The 23,765-nt window shown below is 37.7% G+C and overlaps 1 protein-coding gene across 3 annotated transcripts in view; it reads left to right on the top strand.

Annotated features, from left to right (window-relative positions):
• Positions 1-23,765, top strand: part of LOC148950540 (serine/threonine-protein phosphatase 2A catalytic subunit alpha isoform-like) — a 180,945-nt gene that overhangs the window by 132,931 nt on the left and 24,249 nt on the right. Inside the window, exon 6 of one of the 3 annotated variants that reach the window (XM_089092467.1) lies at positions 9,407-9,998. The exons of the other annotated variants lie outside the window; for them this stretch is intronic. Within the exon in view, the coding sequence (XP_088948593.1) occupies positions 9,407-9,473 (67 nt within the window). The 3' untranslated portion in view covers positions 9,474-9,998. Of the gene's footprint in view, positions 1-9,406; positions 9,999-23,765 lie in introns of those variants that run through there. 3 annotated transcript variants of the gene reach the window in all.

Raw genomic sequence — 23,765 nt, 5'->3', positions numbered from 1 at the left:
TCATGTGACTTGGTACTTTGAAACTATTTTATGCAATAGCATAACTATCATGTGAGTTAGTACTTGGAAATTATTTTCTATAATAGCGTAACTATCAGGTGACTTGGTACTTTGAAATTATTTTCTACAATAGCGTAACTATCATGTGACCTTGTAATTTGAAATTATTTTATACAATAGCGTAACTATCATGTGACATGGTACTTTGAAATTATTCTCTGAAAAAGCGTAACTATTATGTGACTCTGTGCTTGTAAATTATTTTCTATAAAAGCGTAACTATCATGTGACTTGGTACTTTGAAATTATTTTCTATAATAGCGTAACTATCATGTGACTTGGTACTTTGAAATTATTTTCTATAATAGCGTAACTATCATGTGACTTTGTACTCGCAACTCCCCCCTCCACTATCACACTATAAGTGCTCTAAGAGATCCTGCATCCATCAACCCACTCCCCCCAAAAAATAATTATTCAGGGATTTCTTGTTAAAATTTTTTATTTCAACTCATTCACACAGGTTTTTCGCACCCCCTCCAAAATCCCGTATATGAAGTTAGCTACCTCCTCTGAAATACCTTTGAAGTTGTTTTCATGTAAAAATATCCTTCCCCTTTTCCATGGAAAATTCCCCCCTCAAGACAATTCTTAATTTCTGATCACACTTTTCAGACATTTCTTGTTAAAACTTTATTTTCAACTAATTCATCCGGTAAGAGATCCTGCATCCATCACCCCACTCCCCCCAAAAAATAATTATTCAGGGATTTCTTGTTAAAATTTTTTATTTCAACTCATTCACACAGGTTTTTCGCTAGTCAACGTATCTTGAAACAGACAAAGACATGTGTTACTAATCACGGTGATAACACGAGCACGTGATAACATGAGTGTGTGAAATTTGATCTTAAAACTGTCCCCTTCCTATGTAACACAGCTGCTTCCATTTAGACCAGGAAAAAAAGATTTTTTTTGATAATTGGAAAAAAGTGACATTTTTTGAACGAAATAACTAAAAGTCGGGGATTATGGTCATAAACAGAGTAGTGGAGGAGGGAGTTTTTGTTTTACATAATAGAAAAAAACATACTTAGCGTTTTCTAACGAATATACATGTTATATTTTAGGGTTTGTATTGTTGGAGGAGAGGGGGGGCTAAGTCCCCCAGAAATTTGAATTGACCGGTAAAATGATTTTTTTTTTATCTGGAAATAAATTAAGAAATTTAGTAAGCTGTACTCAGATTGACAATTGACGGATTCATTGTTTCAAAGTTAATAAAATTCAGTGTAGGCTACTATGTATAATATGTTAAATCATTATGAAAATTAAATTGCAATATATGAACATTTTATACGGAATTTCAAGGACGAATAAAAACGGATGTTGACTCGAAAAACACTGGTTGAGTTACATAATTTCGTGCATGGTCCCAAAACATGTTTGACTACTTTATAACCAAAAAAAAAACCTGTCTGCTTAAATTATATAATTACGATCATACTCTCAAAACATGTTTGACCACATTATACACTGCCAGATAACCAGTCTGGTAATCTGCCTTGGAAAGCTGCCAAGGAGCATAAAGGTCTGGAAATGGTACTTAGATCTCTACTGACGAACCCCCCATAGCCCCCAGGGCAAAGTTTGTAAGTTATGCCTTAGGGGCATATAGGTTTTATATAGAAAGCGTTGTCTTAGAAACTTCAAAAAGAGCTCATTCGATTGGGAAGTGAGAGGGCTAGTGCCCTTATTAATAGTCGAAAGCGATTGGATGGCAGATGACCCCCCCCCCCCCCCTCACGCCCATTATTTCCCCAAACACTTTCGATCCAGATTTTGATATAGCCTTTTTGTTGAACGTAGTTAAATGGTCTGGAATTTATATTTTTGACAACCCCATCCCCCCACCAACTGCCCTCTGGGCTAAGGTTGTAAGTTATGCCCTGGCGGCATATAAGGTTTTTATAGAAAGTTTTGTCGCTAAAGCTTCAAAACAGCTCATTCGATTTGAAATTGAGAGGACTAGTGCCTTTTTAATAGTCGAAAGTAATCGGAGGGAGAATCCCCCTCCCCCCCTATGTCCATCATTTCTCCAAAAATTTCCGATCAACATTTGGATATAGTCATTTTGTTCTACGTAGTTGAAAGGTGTAGAAATTATGTATTTGAGGATGACAACCCTCCCTCCATAGCCCTCAGGACAAGGGTTGTAAGCTATGCCCTTGGGGCGCATAAGAGTTTTATAGAAAGTTTTGTCGTATAAGCCTCAGAAAGGGCTCATTCGGTTAGAAATTGAGAGAAATAGTGCCTTTTTTGTTAGTCGAAAGTTTTCGGAGGGCAAATACCCCCCCCCCCCCCACGACCATCATTTTCCAAACACTTTTAATCAAAATTTTGAGAAAGTAATTTTGTTCAACGTATTTGAAAGTGAAAATTATGTTTTTGCGGATAACAAATTCCTCCAGCCCTCAGGGCAAGGGTTGTAAATTATGCCCTGGGGGCATATAAGGCTTTCAAGCTTGTGATAACGAAGTCTAAGTAAGGAGCGACCCGGCTCAATAGAAGCCAAAACTCTAAGAACTTTAATTTTGATACTAATTTGATACTTTTTATGCTGATTTCAAATATATAAATTTCACTAGGTTTAGTCTTACCCATCAAAAATCAAGAGCCTTAGAAAATCTGTCTCATTTTCGAAAAAAAGGGGGAAACGCCCCTAAAAGTCAAGTGATCTCAATGAAAATCACACCATCAGATTTAGTGTATCAGAGAATTTTACTGTATAAGTTTCAAGCTCCTGTCTGCAATTAAATAAAAAAAAAAACAAGGTTTTTAACTGAAAGTAATGAGCGACATTAAAACTTAAAACGAACAGAAATTATTCCGTATATGAAAGGGGCTGTCCCCTCCTCAACGCCTCGCTCTTTACGCTAAAGTTACACTCTTTCTCGCAACTTCTTTTAGAACAAAAAAAAACTTTAGTGTAAAGAGCGAGGCGTTGAGGAGGCTTTTTTTATTTAATTTTTGAACGTTTTTGAATTAATGCAGGTTTTTATTGTGGCTCACCATACATAAATAATTAAAACAAAATTTGCATATTCATTTTACTTTTATTTGGTTAAATGGCTTTCTCGAAACTTATTTAATTTTATTTAGGAAAGTTTTATTAGTAATAAATATACGTAACTTACGAATTAACTTACGTAACGATTATATAATTACGTTAATTAGAATAAATAGCTCTTATGAAAGTAGGCTACTAAAAAATCTTTGGCTTAAAGAGTGAGGTAGGGGGCGGACCCAATCATGTGCGGAATAATTTCAGTTCGTTTTAAGTTTCGATGCTGCTCCTTACTTACAGTTCAAATACTTTTTTTATATTTAATTTCTGATCGTTTTTTAAATAATGCGTGGAAATCCGGCGCCTCCTTCATAGCAATGTCCCTTCCCCCATCAAAACTTCCTCCTTAGAAAAACTTCCCACATAACCCCGAGCCCCCCCCCCCACAACCAGAAAAAATCCCCCCTGAAAACGTCTGTATATTTCCCAATAACCAATAGGACTACTGTATTTAAACATTGGGTAAAGTTCATAACTTTCAGCCCTTCCCCCGGGGACTTAGGTGGATTAAGTCATCCTAAAGAAATATTTATTATATTTTCGGCCATGTTGAACAAAATGGCTATCTCAAAATTTTGATTGGGTGACCTTGAGGAAAAATGAGCGTGGGAGGGGGCCTAGTTGCCCTCCAATTTTTTGGTGACTTCAAAAAGGCACTAGAACTTTTAATTCTCGTTCGAATGAGCCCTCCCGCGATATTCTAGGACCACTGAGTCGATACGGTCACCCCTGCGAAACAAAACAAATAAACACGCATCCGTGATCTTTCTTCTGGCAAAAAATACAAAATTCCACATTTTTGCAGATAGGAGCTTGAAACCTCTACAGTAGGGTTCTCTGATACGCTGAATCTGATGGTGTGATTTTCATTAAGGTTCTATAATTTTTAGGGGGTGTTTCCCCTTTTATTCGAAAATCAGGCAAATTTTCTCAGGCGCCTAACCTTTGATGGGTAGGACTAAACTTGATGAAACTTATATATTTGAAATCAGCATTAAAATCCGATTCTTTTGATCTATCAGTATCAAAATTCCGTTTTTATAATTTCGGTTACTATTGAGACGGGTAGCTCCTTACTTACAGTTCGATACCACGAATTGTTTTAAAATGTGGAACTTTGTATTTTTTGCCCGAAGAAAGATCGCCAAAGCTTGTTTTTTTTTCAGGGGTGATCGTATCGACCCAGTGGTCGTAAAATATAGCGAGAGGGCTCATTGGAACGGAAATTACAAGTTCTAGTGCCCTTTTTAGTGACCAAAAAATTGTAGGGTAACTAGGCCCCATCCCCACCCCTTTTTCCCAAAATCGTCCGATCAAAAGTTTGAGATAGCCTTTTGTTCATCATAGCTGAAAGGCCCAATAACTATGCCTTTGGGTATAACATGAGCCCCCCCCCCCCGCCCAAGGGAAATGTCTAAGTTATAAAATTTGCCGATTTTTTGCGCATAGTATTTGCTATTCGGATGTAGGCATGCATTTGGGCGGGGGAGGGGGCAAATGTTCTGCTTTGGATTTTTCCATGGAGAGGGAAGTTTCCAGGAAGTGATTTTGTCAGGGGAAATTATAAACTGGGGGACTTTCCCAGAATTCTTATATAAAATTATTTTTATATTTCTTGCTTTCTCTTTTCAGTCTCAATTTTACACGTGTAGTGGTTAAGAGTAATTGTCCAAGGTAAATTTTCACCGGGATTGAAATATCTAGAGGATATTTCCGTGGGGATGCGGTTTCTCCATGGAGGTGGGACCAGATTTCCTGGCATTATTTAACAAACTATCAGTAATTAAATTAGAAAAAAACAGTTTTTGCAACTGAAAGTAAGGAGCGACATTAAAACTTAAAACGAACAGAAATTATTACGTATATAAAGGGGGATGCCCCCTCCTCAACATCTTGCTCTTTATGCTAAAGTTTGAATTTTGTTCTAATTATTTAATAATGAATCCTGAAAAACAAGGGCCGTTTAATTAGAACATTAAAACGCTTTTTTAAAAGTACTAAAAAACTTTAGCGTAAAGAGCGAGGTATTGAGGAGGGAGCGACCTCCTTCATTCACATAATGATTTCGGTTCGTGTTACATTTTATTGTTGCTTCTTATTTTCAGTTGATACAACTAGTTTTTTTATTTAATTATAGAAAGCATGATCATATAAACTTCGGAGGGGGCTCATTGTATTGGTAATCAACGCTCTAGTGCTCTTTTTAAGATTCTAGGTGATTGGAGGGCAGCTACATCCTCCTCCCCCCACACACACGTCGTATTGTCCTGAAATGTATTTAATCAAAATTTTGAGATAGTCATTCTATTCAAAATAATCAAAATATTATATAACAAGACTTCTGGGGTTGAAAAACCCCAGAGATTAGCAAGGGTTGTAATTTATGCCCAGGGGGTATTTAAGGTTTTTATGGAAGGGATGGTTGTTTAGCTTTAGAAGAGGCTCTTTCTTTTTTCCTGAAAAAGACTGTCAATATAAAACGAACAGAAATTAATTAAAAAAAACTTTTTCCACAAAATAAGTAAAGAACTCCATTAAACCAAAAATGAACAAAATAGAATCCAATAATCTACCAAGGATACAACTACCACAAATCTGTATCAATAAATAAATGAAACCCAAAACAAACAGAACTTAAAATAAATAACAGAGTTAAACTCAAAACGAGCAGAAATCAGTATGAGTAGGGTTCTAAACCTCTCTGCTTTCAAAAGCCAGAATATAATTTGTTCTTTACTAAAAAAAATCTTTTAAATGTTTTCATTTTTATAACTTTAAGAAATCAAAATTAATTAAGATTTTAAGGAATAAATATCAGCATATGTATATTAAACTGACAATCCACCTTTTTCTTAGTAAATTCATTTGAATTGTTATAAGTAAAGTACAAATTATATTCGGGCTTTTAGAAAGCATAGAATATAACTTGTACTTTACTGAAATAAAATCAAATGATTTTACTGAGAAAAAATTTGAATTGTCAGTTTAATTTACATATGCTGATATTTAATTCCTTAAAATCTTAATTAATATTTGATTTCTTAAAGCTATGAAAATGAAAGCATTTAGAAGATTTTTTCAGTACAAGTACAACTTATATTCTGGCTTTTAGAAAGCATAGGGGTTTATAACCCTACTCATCATGGGCGTAGGCAGCATAATGTCTAGGGGTGGAGCAGTCGATAGTGTGATGGAGGGCCTTTTATCAACTGCTTTTCCAACCACCTGCTTTTTCAGCCATATCTAATGTAAATTTGAAGGTCTAGGGGGGGGGGCCGCTGCCCCCCTGCCCCCTCCCTACGCCCATGCTACTCATATTATTTTCTGCTCGTTTTGAGTTTGGCTCTGTTATTTTTTTTAATTTCTGTCTGTTTTGGGTTTCATTTATTTATTTATATTGGTTTGTGGTAGTTGTATGCTTGGTAGATTATTTGATTCTATTTCTGTTCATTTTTGGTTTAATGGAGTTCTTTACTTTTTTTTTTAAACTTATTTTGTGGAAAAAGTTTTATTTAAAAGATCACTAAGCGTCTGATTATCAATTCAATAAGTCCCGTCCAAAGTTTATATGACCTTGCTTTTTATAAAGACCTTAAATGCCCCCAGGGCATAACGTAAAACGCTTTCCCTGAGGGCTGGGGAGATTTTTTATCCTTAAAGACATAATATCCATACCTTTTATAAACGTTGAACAAAATGGCTATCTCAAATTTTGATTTGAAGTTTTTGGGGAAATGATGGGCTAGGGGGGGGGGCCATTTTCCATTTGATCACCTTCGACTAATAAAAAAGGCACAGTCCTCTCAATTTCCAATCAAATGAGCCCTTTTTGAAGCTTCTACGATAAAACTTTCTATCAAAACCTTATATGTCCCAAGGACATAATTTACGACCCTTGTTCTAAGGCTTATGGGGGGAGAATTGTTATCCTTAAAGACATAATTTTCAGATCTTTCAACTACGTTTAACAAAATGTTGATCGTAAATGTTTGGCGGGGGGGGGGGGGTGATTTTCCCTCCGGTTACTTTTGACTATTAAAAAAGGCAATATCCCTCTCAATTTCAAATCGGATGAACCCTTTTTGAAGTTTTTACGACAACGCTTTCTATAAAAACCTTATATGCCCCCAGGGCATAACTTAGAACCTTAGCCCTGAGGGCTTTGGAGGGGTCGTCATACTCAAAGATATAATTTTCAGACCCTTAAACTACGTTCATCAAAATGTTGATCGGAAGTTTTTGTGGAAATGGTGGGTGGGGGGGGGGGGACATTTGCCCTCATTGCTTTTGACAAAATTTTCAAAATTTTGCCTGAATGTTGTCGGGGAAATGGTGGGCGTGAGAGGGAGGTTAGTTTCCCTCCAATCACTTTCCACTATTAAAAAAGGTACTAGCCCTTTCAATATCCAATCGAATGAGCCCTTTTTGAAGTTTCTACGACAAAACTTTCTATAAAAACCTTATATGCCCCCTGGGTGACTTACAATCCTTTCCCTGAGGGTATTGTGTGTGTGGGGGGGGGGGGGGGGTTGTCATCCTCAAAGAACTGATTTCCAGACCTTCAAACTAAATTGAACAAAATGGTTATCTCAAAATTTTGATTGGATGTATTTGGGGAAATTGCCCTTCAACTACTTTCGACTATTAAAAAGGGTACTAGCCTTTTCATTTTCCAATCGAATCAGCCCTCTTTGAAATTACTACAGCAACATTTTCTATTAAAACCTTATATAACCCCAGGGCATAACTTACACCCCTTACCCTGAGGGCTGTGGGGGGTTGTCATCTTCAAAGACATAATTTCCGGAGCGTTCAACTACCTTGAACAAAATGGCTATCTCCAAAATTTTTATTGGATATGTTTGGGAAAATGGTGGGCGTGAGACGGGGGTTAGTTGCCCTCCAATCACTTTCGACTATTTAAAAAGGGCACTAGCTCTTTCAATTTCCAGTTTAATGAGCCCTTTTTCAAGTTTCTACGACAACGCTATCTATAAAAATCTTATATGCCCCTGGTGAAATGGTGGGCGTGAGTTGGGGGTTAGTCGCCCTCCAATCACTTTCGACTATTAAAAATGGCACTAGCCCTTTCAATTTCCAATCGAATGAGCCCTTTTTGAAGTTTTTATGACAACACTTTATATAAAACCTTTTATGCCCCCCAGGGCATAACCTATAACCCTTGCCGTAGGGTTTTTGGGAAATTGTCATCCTCAAAGACCTAAAATAAATAGACTTCAAACTACGTTTAACAAAATGGTTATCTCAAAATTTTGATTCGCTGTTCTTGGGGAAATAGTGGGCGTGAGAGAGGCGTTAGTTGCCCTCCAATCACTTTTGACTAATAATTAGAGCACTAGCAATTTTAATTTCCAATCGAATGAGCCCTGTTTGAAGTTTCTACAAAAACGCTTTCTATGAAAACCTTATATAACGCCAGGGCATAACTTACAACCCTTACCCTGAGGGCTGTGGGGGGTTCTCATCCTCAAAGACACAATTTCCAAAACTTTCAACTACTTTAAACAAAATGACGATCTCAAAATTTGATTGGTTGTGTTTGGGGAAATAGTGGGCGTGATAGGGGGTTAATTGCAGTCCAATCACTCTCGACTGTTAAATGGGGCACTAGCCCTTTGAATTTCCTATCGAATGAGCCCTTTTTGAAGTTTCTATGACAATACTTTCTATAAAACAATTATATGCCTCCGGGGAATAACTTACAACACTTGCCCTGAGGGATGTGGGGGGTTGCCATCCTCAAAGGCCTAATTTCCAAAACTTTTTACTACGTTGAACAAAATGGCCATCTTAAAATTTTGATTGGATTTGTTTGGGGAAATGGTGGGCATGAGAGGGGGATTAGTTGCCCTCCAATCACTTTTGTCTATTAAAAAGGCCACTGGCCCTTTGAATTTCCAATCGAATGAGCCCTTTTTGAAGTTTCTATGACAATGCTTTCTATAAAAGGTGCCCCCAGGGTATAACTTACAACCCTTACCATGAGGGTTGTGGGGGGGGGGACGGTTGTCATCCTCAAAGACATATTATCCAGATCTTTCAACTATCGTTGAATAAAATGGTTATCTCCAAATTTTGATTGGATGTTTTTGGGGGATTAGTGGGCGTGGCAAGGGTTTTAGTTGCCTTCCAATCACTTTCGGCTATTAAAAAGGGCACAAGCCCTTCCTAGAAACTTGTAACTTTTGCTAATTTAGAGCAATGCTGTCAATTTTTTAGAATCAAGTTGTTTCGAGTCGTAAGTATCCTTTTTTTCAGCTTACAGTTCGACCCAGCACCGACTCGTCCTGCCAGGTTCGGCCCACCTGTCTACGACGGCTACTAACCGACTATCCGACTATTACCCGACTACTAATCAAGTTTCACTTGGAAAAGAATAAAAAATCGACGAAAGTGAGAGAGAAAAACTAATACATTGGTACAGCAATGTGTATCTTTTTAAATTTCCAATCTGTATTGTAGAAATATAGGCTTTCGCTAACAGTGTTTTCGGTTCTCCTTTTATACGTCTTAGTGTTTAACACAGTACTGAAAATAACCATACGCTAAAAACAAACTTTGTTGTTTAAGAGCCTCGTCTGTTAGGGGAGTTTTTTCAAAATATTCGTTTCGTTCTTCTTCAAAGACGTACAAATTCGTCTAGAAAAGACAGTACAGACCACAAGATAAGGGATAATAATCGAAAACAGCAGATAAACAATAATATCTATATCTTCAAACTGCCGCTTGTTGGATCGACTGAGGCATATATTCTGGCAATTCCAAGTAAATTTCTGGCCCTTTTATAAAATTTCCAGTATAACTTTTTCTTTTTCCTTTCTTTTAATAGTAAGATCCCCTTTTATTTTATTAGAAACGGCTAAAAATGATTGAGTAAATCAAGCTTAATTCTACTATATTATGAGTTTACTGGTTAAATTTTTTTGTTTTTTTTCCGTTGCTTTTTGTGTGCTTTTTTTATTTGGTTTCAACAACAGTAAATTTATTTGCTTTTTTTTCTTCTAATTGTTGAGTATCAAATTTTGGTTATTTTTAGTTTCATCATTATATGTTTAGGCTTAAATTCATTCGGATATTTTGGTAAAAGACTATTTTACAAATTACGATGTAAATTTGTTCAAAATTTAATTATCACTCTGCTGAAACATTACATGGAATAAGAACCCTAGAAACTTGTAACTTTTGCTAATTTAGAGCAATGCTGTCAATTTTTTAGAATCAAGTTGTTTCGAGTCGTAAGTATCCTTTTTTTCAGCTTACAGTTCGACCCAGCACCGACTCGTCCTGCCAGGTTCGGCCCACCTGTCTACGACGGCTACTAACCGACTATCCGACTATTACCCGACTACTAATCAAGTTTCACTTGGAAAAGAATAAAAAATCGACGAAAGTGAGAGAGAAAAAACTAATACATTGGTACAGCAATGTGTATCTTTTTAAATTTCCAATCTGTATTGTAGAAATATAGGCTTTCGCTAACAGTGTTTTCGGTTCTCCTTTTATACGTCTTAGTGTTTAACACAGTACTGAAAATAACCATACGCTAAAAACAAACTTTGTTGTTTAAGAGCCTCGTCTGTTAGGGGAGTTTTTTCAAAATATTCGTTTCGTTCTTCTTCAAAGACGTACAAATTCGTCTAGAAAAGACAGTACAGACCACAAGATAAGGGATAATAATCGAAAACAGCAGATAAACAATAATATCTATATCTTCAAACTGCCGCTTGTTGGATCGACTGAGGCATATATTCTGGCAATTCCAAGTAAATTTCTGGCCCTTTTATAAAATTTCCAGTATAACTTTTTCTTTTTCCTTTCTTTTAATAGTAAGATCCCCTTTTATTTTATTAGAAACGGCTAAAAATGATTGAGTAAATCAAGCTTAATTCTACTATATTATGAGTTTACTGGTTAAATTTTTTTGTTTTTTTTCCGTTGCTTTTTGTGTGCTTTTTTTATTTGGTTTCAACAACAGTAAATTTATTTGCTTTTTTTTCTTCTAATTGTTGAGTATCAAATTTTGGTTATTTTTAGTTTCATCATTATATGTTTAGGCTTAAATTCATTCGGATATTTTGGTAAAAGACTATTTTACAAATTACGATGTAAATTTGTTCAAAATTTAATTATCACTCTGCTGAAACATTACATGGAATAAGAGGATGAAGTGGTAAAAAAAAAATTATTGGGCAACTCACTGCCTTAACGTCCAAGGCCAATTTGAATTGAATTATTTTTTCCCGCAACAGTTTAAACTGTGGCAGTTTTTTCCTTCTTGTTTTCCTTTTTTTGGATTTTAAACCTACCCTTCGCCACTGAGGATACTTGCGCAAAATTACACGGCTTGTCAATACAAGATAATAGAGAACAAAGGTCAACTTGATCAAAAATGTACTTATATCAGACACACAGATACCCGAAACAAAATTACGACAAATGTGTAAAACTTGTACTGCTTGCGAAACTTGCAGAAACCACGATTAGAAGGATTACTGATCACATTTTCTTTTCTGTTTATTTTTACCTTTCCTTTTCTTTGTCCTTCTCTTTTATAATTTTCTCCAAAATAATAACTATATCACCATCGGGTAATGATTTATCAATAACCTTGCTATTCCTTGCAACATTTGTGTCATTTATCACCCAACAACTTATGAAAGAAACCAGAAGTCCCTGCACCATTCACGGAGTCAAGAGCTTCATCCGTAGTCATACTATAAGCAGATATTTGTAAGCTCTCTTGGGATATTTTGTAATTATTGCTGGAGTTACTGAACTTTGATAGTTGATCCCCTAGTGTAATAATAATTCCTCCGTTGTTTTTTAAGTCCTCTTGTAACTTAGTAATTTTTGATTTTAGGATCACTTGATTGTTTTGTTGTGTTAAAAGTTCATCTTCCATAACAAGGTGATGGAAATTATGGGAATTGATACCTTCACTCAGTTTTTTAATTTCCAAATCACGTTCATTGAGTATATCATTACCCTTTTTTGGTCATTACGAAATACGTCAACTTGTTTTTTTCAAATCTTCTATGGCTTCTTCGTGTTGTAAATTCTTTTCTAACAGTGTATTTTATTAACCTCGAAGATCAGCAAGCTGTTTGATATATTTATCACAGTCAACAGAAGAGGGGACTTGGGAAGCTGTTTTTTTTAAAGTGATTTTGGGGTAGCTGATTTTGTGACAGACTTGGGTGTACAGTGTGGTGTTGAGCCAGGAGGTAGAGAAAGTAGTGTTATAGGTGGTTCAAGACCACATGTTTTGAACGACCACTTCCTCTTCGAAATGCTGACCTTATTACTTTTGGAACGTTGCTGAGTAGTGAAGATTGGTCCGATATTTACAGTTTGCATAATCTTGACGAAAAAAATACTAATTTTCACAGAAAGCTAAATAATTAATTTCTAATTTCTTCCCCAGAATTTTTTTTTTTTAAGTGCTCCAGTAACAAACCCTTCATTAAACAACCCATAAAAGCTCTAATAATAAAAAGAATTTAATCTTTTCAGAAACGGTAAACTGGATGAAGCCAATAAACTGTGAAAAACAATTAAAAAGGAATTACGTAAATCTGCTCTATGTTACTACAAAAATAAGGTCGAAAAATGTTTACTAACAAACCAAAAAAATTGGTATTCCGAGGTAAAAAGTTGTGTGGTAGGATTCTAGACCAGCTTAGTTTCAACCTGCCTGAATCCCCTGAAGTTAATGCTAATAATCTTAACAGGTTCCTCGCTTTCATCGTCCAGAGCCTTCCGGTATTGTTTTATCAATTACCTACAGATGATCTTTTCCCCTTCTTTTCCCTCTCATCTCTCCGTCTGAGATCGAAAGAAGAATTTGGAAACTAAGAAAAACAAGTGAAAAAAATTTTCACTTTGGATATCCCATACTATATCATTTGGATATCCCTCTTATTAGTGATTTCAGTGACTTTCTTTCAAAATCCTTGTCTGTTCTTTTTAATGAAATTGCTGAGTCTGTCCAGTATCCGGAAATATGGTATCGGTTTCATAACCGGCTTAAAAAAGAAAAATGAAAAACCTGGTTTTGAAGGGGTTCGTCCCGTTTCTCTCACTCCCACATTCTCGAAACTACATGAAGGATTCCTTGCAGATTGTGTAAAAGAAAAAATCCTACCTCTTACTGGCCTGAGGCAATTAGGGAACCTCAATTCCACTTCACTTCTGCTCCTGTTTCCACTACTTCCACTATCGACTCCATTGGGAAATTTTTCAAAAATTCTAACTGCTGGCTAAATTTAATTTCCATTGACCTTCAAAAAGCATTTTACCTTGTTAACCACAATACATTACTTGAGAAACTTGTCACTGGATCAAATATTGATTCTTTCTTGGTCAAGTTAGTTGCCTCCTTCTCAGAAAAACATCACAAATAGTCCAATATCAGAATCATTATCCCAGTCCCCTCCCTGTCCACAATGGAGTACCCCAAAGTGTTCTCCTAGGTCCCCTCCTTTTTTCAGTTATAATTAATAGTTTCGCTAAGGAATTTCCTGGCTGATGAAAATTTGGGGATGACCTAACAGTTGTTGAAACCTGCTACAAAAACTTCATAAGCAATCCTATGAGAATCCTCAATGATTATACAGAGGACGCTGTGAACTTTAGATATGACAGTAGCCCGCTCTAAATCTATGATAATACCAATATGTTTCCTTAAAACCTTATCCCATGTTCTCAACCCTATTCCCCCAAATGTTTCTATGTCCTCCTTTAAATTACTTTGGGTCATGATTTCTTCTAATTTAAACGGGGATATCCACCTTATAGATATTGTCCATAGAGCTAATGCGTACATTTCCCCTTTAAGCTCTGAAATAAATTTGGAATGCCCCCTCCCATTCTTTAAGGAGCTATACTTCATTTGCCCTCCCGCATCTTGAATATGTCCACTTTGGTATCCTGGCATCTCTCGTGAAGATCAGAAAGAATGGATTTTTTGAATGGAAAAATCCATTCAAAAACGAGCCCTGGGAATAATTTTCAAAGAAGCTAAGGTACCATACTTGCTCCTTCTAAAAGAAAGCCAGGGTGGAAGCCCTTAAGCACAGGAGAGTTATGCTGTGCCTTCGTTTGGCAAAAAAAAAAATGCTATAATATATCCTCGTAGGGTAAATATTTTTACAAAAAGCTCCTCCCCTCTCAGATACCGCCTACCACGGACTTGTTCTGGACCCAATCCGATCTTGTCCCCTTCATTACAGATAAAACAAACAGCTAGCTTTCTTTTAACTATATTTGGCAAGGGTGAAAACCAAGTTTTACGTTCGTTTGCCTGTTTCGTTCCCCCCTCTCTTGTTATATTGTTTTTTAAACCTTTTTTAATGTATGTATTATTTAATCTTTTTTAGTGTTATCAGTTTTTCTGCAGTTTTTAATATCTTTGACTAAGCAACATCATTCCGATATTACCGTCAGCTATCCGATAGTAATTTTTGAATAAATATATTGCCTTATCTCTTATTTCATCCATTTCAAACCCTGAATTTTCTATATCTAATTCAAAACTACTAGGCACTTCTGTTTCAAAAATTCGCCATGAATTTCATTTGCTCGAAATACTTAGTAGTAGGAGAAAAATAAGTTTTGACCAGGAAAAAATTGGTATAGAAATGGTTTCTTCACCATACGGACCGGAAAAAAATGCTTAACAATATATCAAAAATCTAAATCTCTAGCTCGATGCGAAATTGTTTTTTTTAATGTTTTTTTATTTCTTTTCTCAAAAACCGGGAAAAAAATTAAAAACGTAAAACTATAATGTTTTACACATCTTTTTAGATCAGCTTTTGGCTCTGAATTAATTTCTGATACTCATTTCGTTACCTCACCAAAATAAAAATATCTATCAGCAAAAAAAAAAAAAATGGGGAAAAAACTGTGTCTTTGGGGAAAAAAACTCTTACCACCGTTTATCAAGGTCTACTACGGAATAAGTTTGTCGTTCTTGTAGTCTATTTTGCTATGTAAACGAAAGGCTTAGAAAAAAAAGACTAAACAACAATAAACAGGAATGACGAAACACCTCAGCGCCAAACACCATGAGACAAGGTAGGTTCTAACTTAATGTGTTCAGAGAAAAGCTTTTATCTTATTTTTCAAATATATAGAAATTGCACATCATCAAAATGTAGGAACTAGATTTTTCATCATCACAGTTAACTGTTATTCTTCTTCAGTAAGTTCTTCTTCTTGAAACTTCGAATTGTTGCACGATCTTCCCTTACAGGTACGGCAGGCTATAGTACACTCAAGTCCGTTTTTCTTACAGGTACACTTTTCACTATCACAGCCGTCAATACGACACGAGAATTTGATAATTTTCAGCAGCTGAGACGGAGCGACAGGGAGATCTGTTTTTATTGGCGCAAAAACTTCGTTATCCTGCAGTGTCCATCCCAGGCGTAAAGGGTGAACTGAGTTCCCGAGCCAGATTTGAACTTGGCAGTAGACACATAGCGAGTGGTACTTCGCTGCTGCCTGAGTCGGTGGCAGTTCTTGTGGATGCACGAAAGTGGTGGCAGTGCTCACTTTATAGTAAAAGATTAGCTTTCTGGCAGTGTCCAGGCTCGAAACATCAGGGCAACCGTACAGTATCAAAAATGCTCGCTCTCCTGCTGCCACAATATCGTCAAGCGATGCGAGCTTGTCACCAAATATAGCAGCGCTGTCCCTGAAACCCTTGTTGGAAAGTAGCAGCTGAACGGCTTTGCCCTTTCCTATTCCGTAAAGGTGAGAGGTTGTGTCACAACCCAGCACGGCATGACAGAACGGTATCAGATTGCTGACATCTGTTCCTAGCTTCTGCTTCATCTCACTAATATCCCAAGCTGTACTAGTACCACCAAACTTCGCTTCTGGTGAAAAATAAACACGCCCGGAACGCGAATCTGATCGACTGATTGGAAGAGCCAAGATGTCAATATCATCAGCAACTACGATTGTGTCTGTAAGACTAGCAGCTTCTACGGCTTTTTCTACAATCAGAACGTCGGCGTCTCCTTCCGAGTGGAAAATTCGGAAACCTACGGCTTCCAAATGGTTGCCGAGCAGCTTCAGGTAACGATCTTTGTTTGTCTCACATGAAAGAAGCTCTTCTTTCTTCATGCAGAGGGTCATCTCTTCGGTGAAAAAAACTTGGCGGCCAACCATCCTTCCTTGACGTAAATGGGTAGCATCTTTGATTGCTGGGCCACCTTCATATCCGTCAAACACAACGATCGCACTAGGGTACCTTGCTTGTACGTAATGGACGTATGAAGCAAAGATGACCTTGAAGGTTGACCCTACCTTCCATGGAACTCGATGTAGAAGAGAACCACCATCCAAGATGATGTTACACGCAGAAGTAGGTCTTGAGGGTGACTGAGTCTCGATCCCGCAAGCCTGAAAGATCGCTTTTGCAAGCTCTGGCTTATTTGCTTTTCTCATAAGGCCATTACTTTCAAAAAGAGAAGGAGGAATCATACATAGTTTGTACTTGAAATATTCTCTCGGAGATCAGTTTGTTGGGATACTATTATAAACTACTGGAAAAGAAGTACCAGATCTATGTACACGACCACAGAGGACCCGACATTTTTGGCACTCTTTCGGGTCACTTGGTTTTTTTTCTTGAAGACTTGCTCCTTCAAGGTTTTTCCCGTCATCTTACTTAGAATCAACTTTCTAGCCACTTCGCCTTCGTCAACATTAATGTCTTGGGAAGAAGTTATGCCGTTGGTAATGTTTCTAAGCTGATTGTCGCCTCTGAACGGGGAAGATTCTGTAAAGTATACCAAAAGCTTCTGGGTATAGTCGAAGTCACGCTCCTTTCTACTGGAACTCATGTCGTGGTGCAGCTCACTTGTCGAGTAACCGATTTTTGTCAAATTTTGCATCAAGAGGTTGATCCCCAGGCATGCTGGTCTTGACAGAACCCAAATTGCTTTCTGCTCTTCTGTCATCCCACCTCCAGGTGTAAGACCGCCCGATATTTTCATACTTCTCACATACTCCTTCTCGATGACAAGGTCTGCCGAGAGCCCAGCCCAGCGTCACTCTGATCTTCTAATGATGTGCCCTCCCTGTTCAAATGCTTCGAAGATTAGTGGGTGACTAGTTTGAAGCTTAGCCATCTCTTGCTGGTATATCCAGACCGACTTGACATAGAGGTTATGTCCAGATGCTGCTAGAAACGGAAGCATCTCTACTGCAGATTGTAGGTGCTAATCCCACAGGCCTAGTCTCTCGGCACGTATGAACTTAAGCAGTATCCCAACCATGTCAAGATACTGAAACCAGAGCTTCGCAGTTCTCTGAGTCAGCAGGTCTTGGCGTCTCTGCTTGAGAAATTTTTCAAGTTGCTTGAGCTGGGGATCATGACTGAGATCTTCGGGTGGGAGGTATCCATCCAGTACGTTAGCGAAGACAGTAGACAAGTCTAGAGACGTCAACGTCGCTTGCTATTCTTCGAGGAGATGAGCATAAATGGCCGAGCTCACGAGAATGTGAGATCGAACAGCTCTAGAAATCGCTTTTCCAGAAAGAATGTTTGGCACTGCACCAGTCGCGTATACCAATTCCAGAACCTCTTTCAGACCAGAACCTTGCATGAGGTGTCCTATGCATCCGACGAAACTCATCATCAAATGAAAACCGCCTAACTTGAGAACAATACTACTCAGCTCATTCGTCGTGTCGGACTTGAGGATCTTCATAGACTTCCACCAGAGAAGCTGGTCAAATGTGAGATTGTGTGTGAATACGTAGGTTCTGCCATGCAAAGCTACAAAGCGCAAGATTGAGTAAACGCAGGATTCGTTGCTAGACGGGAGGTAAATCATCGGCAAAAATAAGAAACTTGCCTTGCTGCGAAGGTTTCCCGTTTTATGACGTATTTGGTTAGAGAAAGCTGACTGCATGAATCCATTCCAGCTCGGTCTTGGGACATTCAGGAACCCGGTAGCTAACCAGAGCTGATCGAGTGAGGCATACGGGTCGTTGACATTTTTGCCAGGGATCTTCTCATATTGCACCTTTGAAAGCACAGTCTCACTTAAGCGGTAAGGGTAGATGGGAATTTTTCCTTTTTGGGCTACTTCATCTAATGAAACTTCAACTCTCGGAATGGGTGATCGGCCGTTAATGAGAGGAGGCGTGACTGTTGCTAGCAGAGTCATCCCATGGAAAGTGTTTCTTCCGTCCATCGTGCAAACATCGTGATCTGCATTATCAGCTACTTGCTACACAGCATGTGCGGAGGTAACTCCTGCAAGGCTAGATTCATCATGGACTGATGCACAGCGTTTAAATTTCTGGACTTCAGCATAGGAGGAGCAGAATCCATGGCTGTGTAAAGTGTCAATAAGAAATCTGGACTTGAAATGGTAATCCAGTTGCACTGTTAAGCCTAGTTGCAGTGGACAAATGAGGGCACGCGGGTGAGCTGCTTGAACGATGGAATTGCCATTGGCAAGCACTTTGAAGGAAATGTTGGTTCCAACGAATATTTCATCTAAGAACACCATTAGGCTATTAGGTAGAGCGCCTTCCAGCTGTTTGCCAGAAGAAGTCTGACGCGCGGCCATTCATTAGTCTTTCGATGATGGCAGTCCTTTGATATCATGTTCTGAAGTCATTTTTCCTAATTTAATCAGGTTGATATTATTACTCTCTTTGTTTTTATTTGGGTCAACGAACATCATACTCTGGAGCAACGTCCACACTTTTTCTTCGTGTTTCACCACGCCAGACTTACCGTCAATAGTTGCAAATACTAGCTGGTCACTGAAATATTCCAGAAGCTTGCTCTTCAAGTACTTGTTAGAGTACGGTTCAAGGTCTGTCCCATTCAAAAACTCTCCCATTTTAACCACAAGTTCACTGACTGTATACTGTTCTTCGTCATTTTCTTCGAAAAAAGTAGCCAGCTTCAAAAACGCCTGATATCTTTCATCTTGACTTGGCCTCCCCCTTTTTGGACGTTTTTTATCTGGCTCAGTATCTTCGAGTATTCCAAAAAGTTCTTGCGTCGCAAATCTGGCTGGAAAGCTCTTATTTAATTGAAACATAGAAGAACAGGCTTTGTGATAAATTGCGTCAACTGCGTGCAGGTCTGACACTGCACATATTCGGCGGAAAACGTTATTTGACCAATCATCATCACGGCTTTTGCACACTGCCTTTATACTCTCTTCAAAGTCTTTAGTCCGAACCTTGTACCACTCGTGTCCTTTTCTGTGGGTAGTGTTGAGATTTATCCTTGTAGTGCAGAAAAAGCAACACTCTTGGAAGCTGAAACTTGGAGTCCGTGATCGGAGTACCACTTCTTCGGCTTCCTTCTTTTATTGCAAGGTTCTTCGTCTTTCATTCTCAATTTTTGACCAGTATATTTTGTTTGTGAAAGTCTTTCTGCAAGTAACATGGACTTCTTTCCCTGCCTCGACAGAGATGCTGGTACCTCTCGTTTTGCTAGCTTCATTGATTGCCGTAGCTCCTTTTTCTGCCAGTACCGACGACTCTGAGGTGTCTATTGAACGTTCACATAGGGGACATAAAACTGCGGTCTCTGCCATCTAAAAAAGAGAACTGGGAATAAGTGAGTATAAGTAGTATAAGTATAAGTAGTATAAGTAATAAGTGAATATAAGTATGGGAATAAGTAGAACTGTCGGTGAATGTTATAACGAAAACCCTGATTCTGAACCAAAAAATCTGTAGCTAAACCCTCCCCAGTTCAGATAGGTTACTTAAAATAAATGAACTGTCAATCTTATTGAGGGCCGGCGTCGAGTATCATGGGTGCTTTAAGGATTCTTGACCAGGCAAATCTGACAGTCACATCCACGAAAGGGACCAGTGATCGTCGATAGTACTCTCGCTTCCACTAGAGAAATAGCTTTTTCGTTCCGCCTAGCGGCGTTGACCGTGCTGCACTCTAGCGACTTGTTTGCTGTAGTTAAGTTTTCTTCAGACAGATGGCGCTGATAAAATATGTGTCAGAAAAGAGAGGTAGGACGAGCGTAGAGTCTTCTTTCCTTTCTATATTTCCTTCCTCCGATCCCTTTCCGCTTCCTAGTAGTTACGTTACAAAAGCATCGGCAAGAAAAACAAACAAAAAACGCACCTGTGTTAAATTTCTGCTCGGACTCCAAAATACTTTCCATCTGAGGAGTTTTTTTTGCAGATAGTTGGCTCTACAAGGCTCAGCACAAGACTGAAGCAACTTTGAAAAGAGTGTAACATCAAGGCATGGTGTAACAGAAAGTGAATATCAGAAAGGACTTTCCAGCTGGTTGAAAATGTCACCAATAAAGCTCGGTAGGACAAGAAATGGATTCGGAACGCCGGTAGGCTATTTGTTCAGATGGGGAAAAATGAACCGAAAATTCGGACACCTTTTCTAAAAAAACCCTGTGATGGTGTGTGACTTTATTTTTTTTTTTGATTTTTTTTTTTTTTGATTTTTTACTTCATAAAAAAACAAAAACAAAACATAAAAAAGAATTAAATTATTAAAAGTGATGTTTATGTCTAATGAAATAGCTTTCTTAAAAGGGAAACCATCAATAAACTACTTTTCTTTTCACGGTTCCTCATTCTCGGATTCTGGAAATATCTAAAAAAATAGGCGCAAAAAACGTGAAAAAAAGGGAATTTCGCAACGGGATGGAGATTTAGATTTTTGATATGTTGTAGAGCTCTCTTTTCTGAACACAGTGGTGCAAAAATAATTTCTATACCAATTTTTTCCTGGTTCGACCATTTTTTTCCGTATCTTTCCCCTACTATAGCCCGTTTGTTGGTAGTGCAGTCATGGCTTTGAAGGTCGACATCATGTTATCTAGAACTCTCCCAGGCTTCCGGGTAACGTTTGAGTTTTTTATAGATAGCCATAATGGCTTTTATTTATGCTTCTCCTTCGTCAGCAATAACTGATTCACAGTTTTCATGACAAGGATTATGAAATGGTGCCAATTCACTAATTGTGGTTTTTTTGCATATGTTTTAACCATAGGATGGTGGGTCAACTTAATTTATTTCGTATTAGGTGATGCATTTTCAATCTTTGCCTCTATAATCTGAATACTCCGCCCAGTTTTATGTAAATGTTTAATTTCAGGTATTGCCGAGAATACAGATTGTGCATCCGTGAAATAAGATTATTTTCACTGTCTGACTTAAAATTTCAACTCCAAGGGCAGTACCTCGTTTAATTGTATAGATATTCTCTTAATAATACCTATTTTCTCTCAATTTGCCTTTCAAAATCGATGCATTCTTTGAACCTGTTCTCCCTTCCCTTTACCATTAAATCTCTAAAATGTCATTCATTCCACTAAATTTTGTATCAAGGAAATCAAATCATCTACTTAATCCAGGGCTGGAGAAGATATACCTATCAATTTGGTTTTATTTTGTCCCATAGCCTTTTTCGTGCCCCTTAGAACAAAGTTTATGGTTTTTGGCTTACCACATGATCCCACGTCGATTTTGTTATACGGTAAGAAATTTGACAGTTAGGTGAAACAATATAGAAGCGACGAAACATTATATTTGTTTGATTCGTTTGACTGTATTTTCTTTTTAATAAATTTGATTCATGCTTTTATGAAAGCATTTTATAGAGTATCATAAAAGCATGAATGAAATTTATAAAAAGAAAATACAGTCAAACGAATCAAACAAATATAATATTTCGTCGCTTCTATATTGTTTCACCTAACTGTCAAATTACCAGTTGGTAATGAGTGTTTTATTTACCCATTGGTTCTTAAAATGTTTGATGTGAAAATTATTTTTATTTACAGCAGATGTGAATAAATAAACGCTTACCTTCTTGAATTATTCCCACATAACATTCCTAGTTTTCATCACATTTCTTTGCTTTGAGGCAGTTACTCTTTTAGAATTTCGAAAAAAATTAAACTCCTGGATAAAGGGCTTGTTTTGAAGGAAGGATGGCACCCTGTAGGATAGTTTTCTTTCTAGTCGGGTCTCACAATGACTTCTGTGGGGAATGTTGAAGAGGAATCCTAAACACTTGCTGTTTCCGGAGAAGGATGTGGGATCTTATCCACGCTTTGTGCGAAATAAAACATGGTCTTTTGGTTTGATTTTACTTGTGTGGGTGACAGCTAATGTCCTAGATGTACTTTTCAGAGTTTGGGATCTCTTCATATCTTTGAGAGAGGAGGAAGGAGGTAAACAAGCTTTTCATAGGGACATCAATCAGAACAAAGCGTGAGAACCAATCAAGATCGGTGGGAATAAAGAGCTAAGATGATGATTGTATCTTTCTAAGCCTTATAACTGATCTGACCTCTGTCTGTGGGGAAGGGGCTTCGAATAACTTTACATCAGCCTTAGTATTAGGTGGAAATGTTGATTTTGTTAAAAAAAGATCAACAACTGAAAACATAGTTTATATGCCCTTACACCTTATATGCCCCCAGGGCATAACTTACAACCCTTGCCCTGAGGGGTGGGGGTGGTTGATCATCCTCAAAGACATAATATCTTAAATTTTCAACTACGGTGAAAACAATGGCTATCTCAAAATTTTGATTGGATGTGTTTGGGGAAATGGTGATCTTGAGAGGGGGGTTAGTTGCCCTCATCAGTTTCGACTAGCCTATTAAAAAGGGCACTAGCCCTTTCAATTTCAAATTGAATGAGCCTTTTTAGAAGTTTCTACGACACCATTTTCTATAATAAACCTTATATGCTCCAGGGCATAACTTACAACCCTTGCCCTGAGGAGATTGCGGGGTTGGTCATCCTCAAAATCATAATTTCCTGAACTTTCAACTTTGTTGAACAAAATTGCTATCTCAAAATTTTAATTGAATATGTTTGAGGACATGGCGGGCGTGAGAAGGGGGTTAGTTGCTCTCCATTCACTTTCCACTTAAAAAGGGCACTAGCCCTTTTGATTTCCAATCAAATGAGCACTTTTTGAAGTTTCTACGACATTTTCTATAAAAAACCTTATATGTTCCCAGGGTATAACTTATATCCCTTAACCTGAGAGGTTTGGGGGATTTATCATCCTCAAAGTCGTAATTTCCAGAACTTTCAGCTACAGTGAATGTAATGGCTATCTCAAAATTTTAAATGAATGTGTTTGGGGAAATCGTGAGCTTGAGAAGGGGGCTAGTTGCCCTCCAATCGCTTTTCACTATTAAAAAGGGCACTAGCTTTTTCAATTTCCAATCGAATTAGCCCTTTGAAGTCTCTACAAAAACTCTTTCTATAAAAACCTTATATGCCCCCAGGGCATAGCTTACAACCCTTGCCCTGAGGTGCTTGGGGGTTTTGTCATCTTCAAAATCATAATTTCCAGAACTTTCAACTACATTGAACAAAATGGCTATCTTAAAATTTTAATTAGATGTGCTTGGAGAAAGGGTAGGCATGAGAAGGGGGTTAGTTGCCCTCCAATTACTTTCAACTATTAAAAAGGGAACTCGCCCTTTCAATTTTCAATCGAATGAGCCCTTTTGGAAGTTTCACGACAACGCTTGCTCTCCTCACTTAACCGCGCACCAGAGCAGTAAAACTAATATACATATAACCCTTTATAGGTCATTGTGTCATACATTCTACT

This window comes from Artemia sp. Qi Xiang Cuo, chromosome 7 (genome assembly GCF_049724085.1).
Source record: "Artemia sp. Qi Xiang Cuo chromosome 7, ASM4972408v1, whole genome shotgun sequence".
Lineage (NCBI taxonomy): Eukaryota > Metazoa > Arthropoda > Branchiopoda > Anostraca > Artemiidae > Artemia > Artemia sp. Qi Xiang Cuo.
The sequence above is the reverse complement of the archived record's forward strand: the minus strand, read 5'-3'. Positions and strand labels throughout refer to the sequence as shown.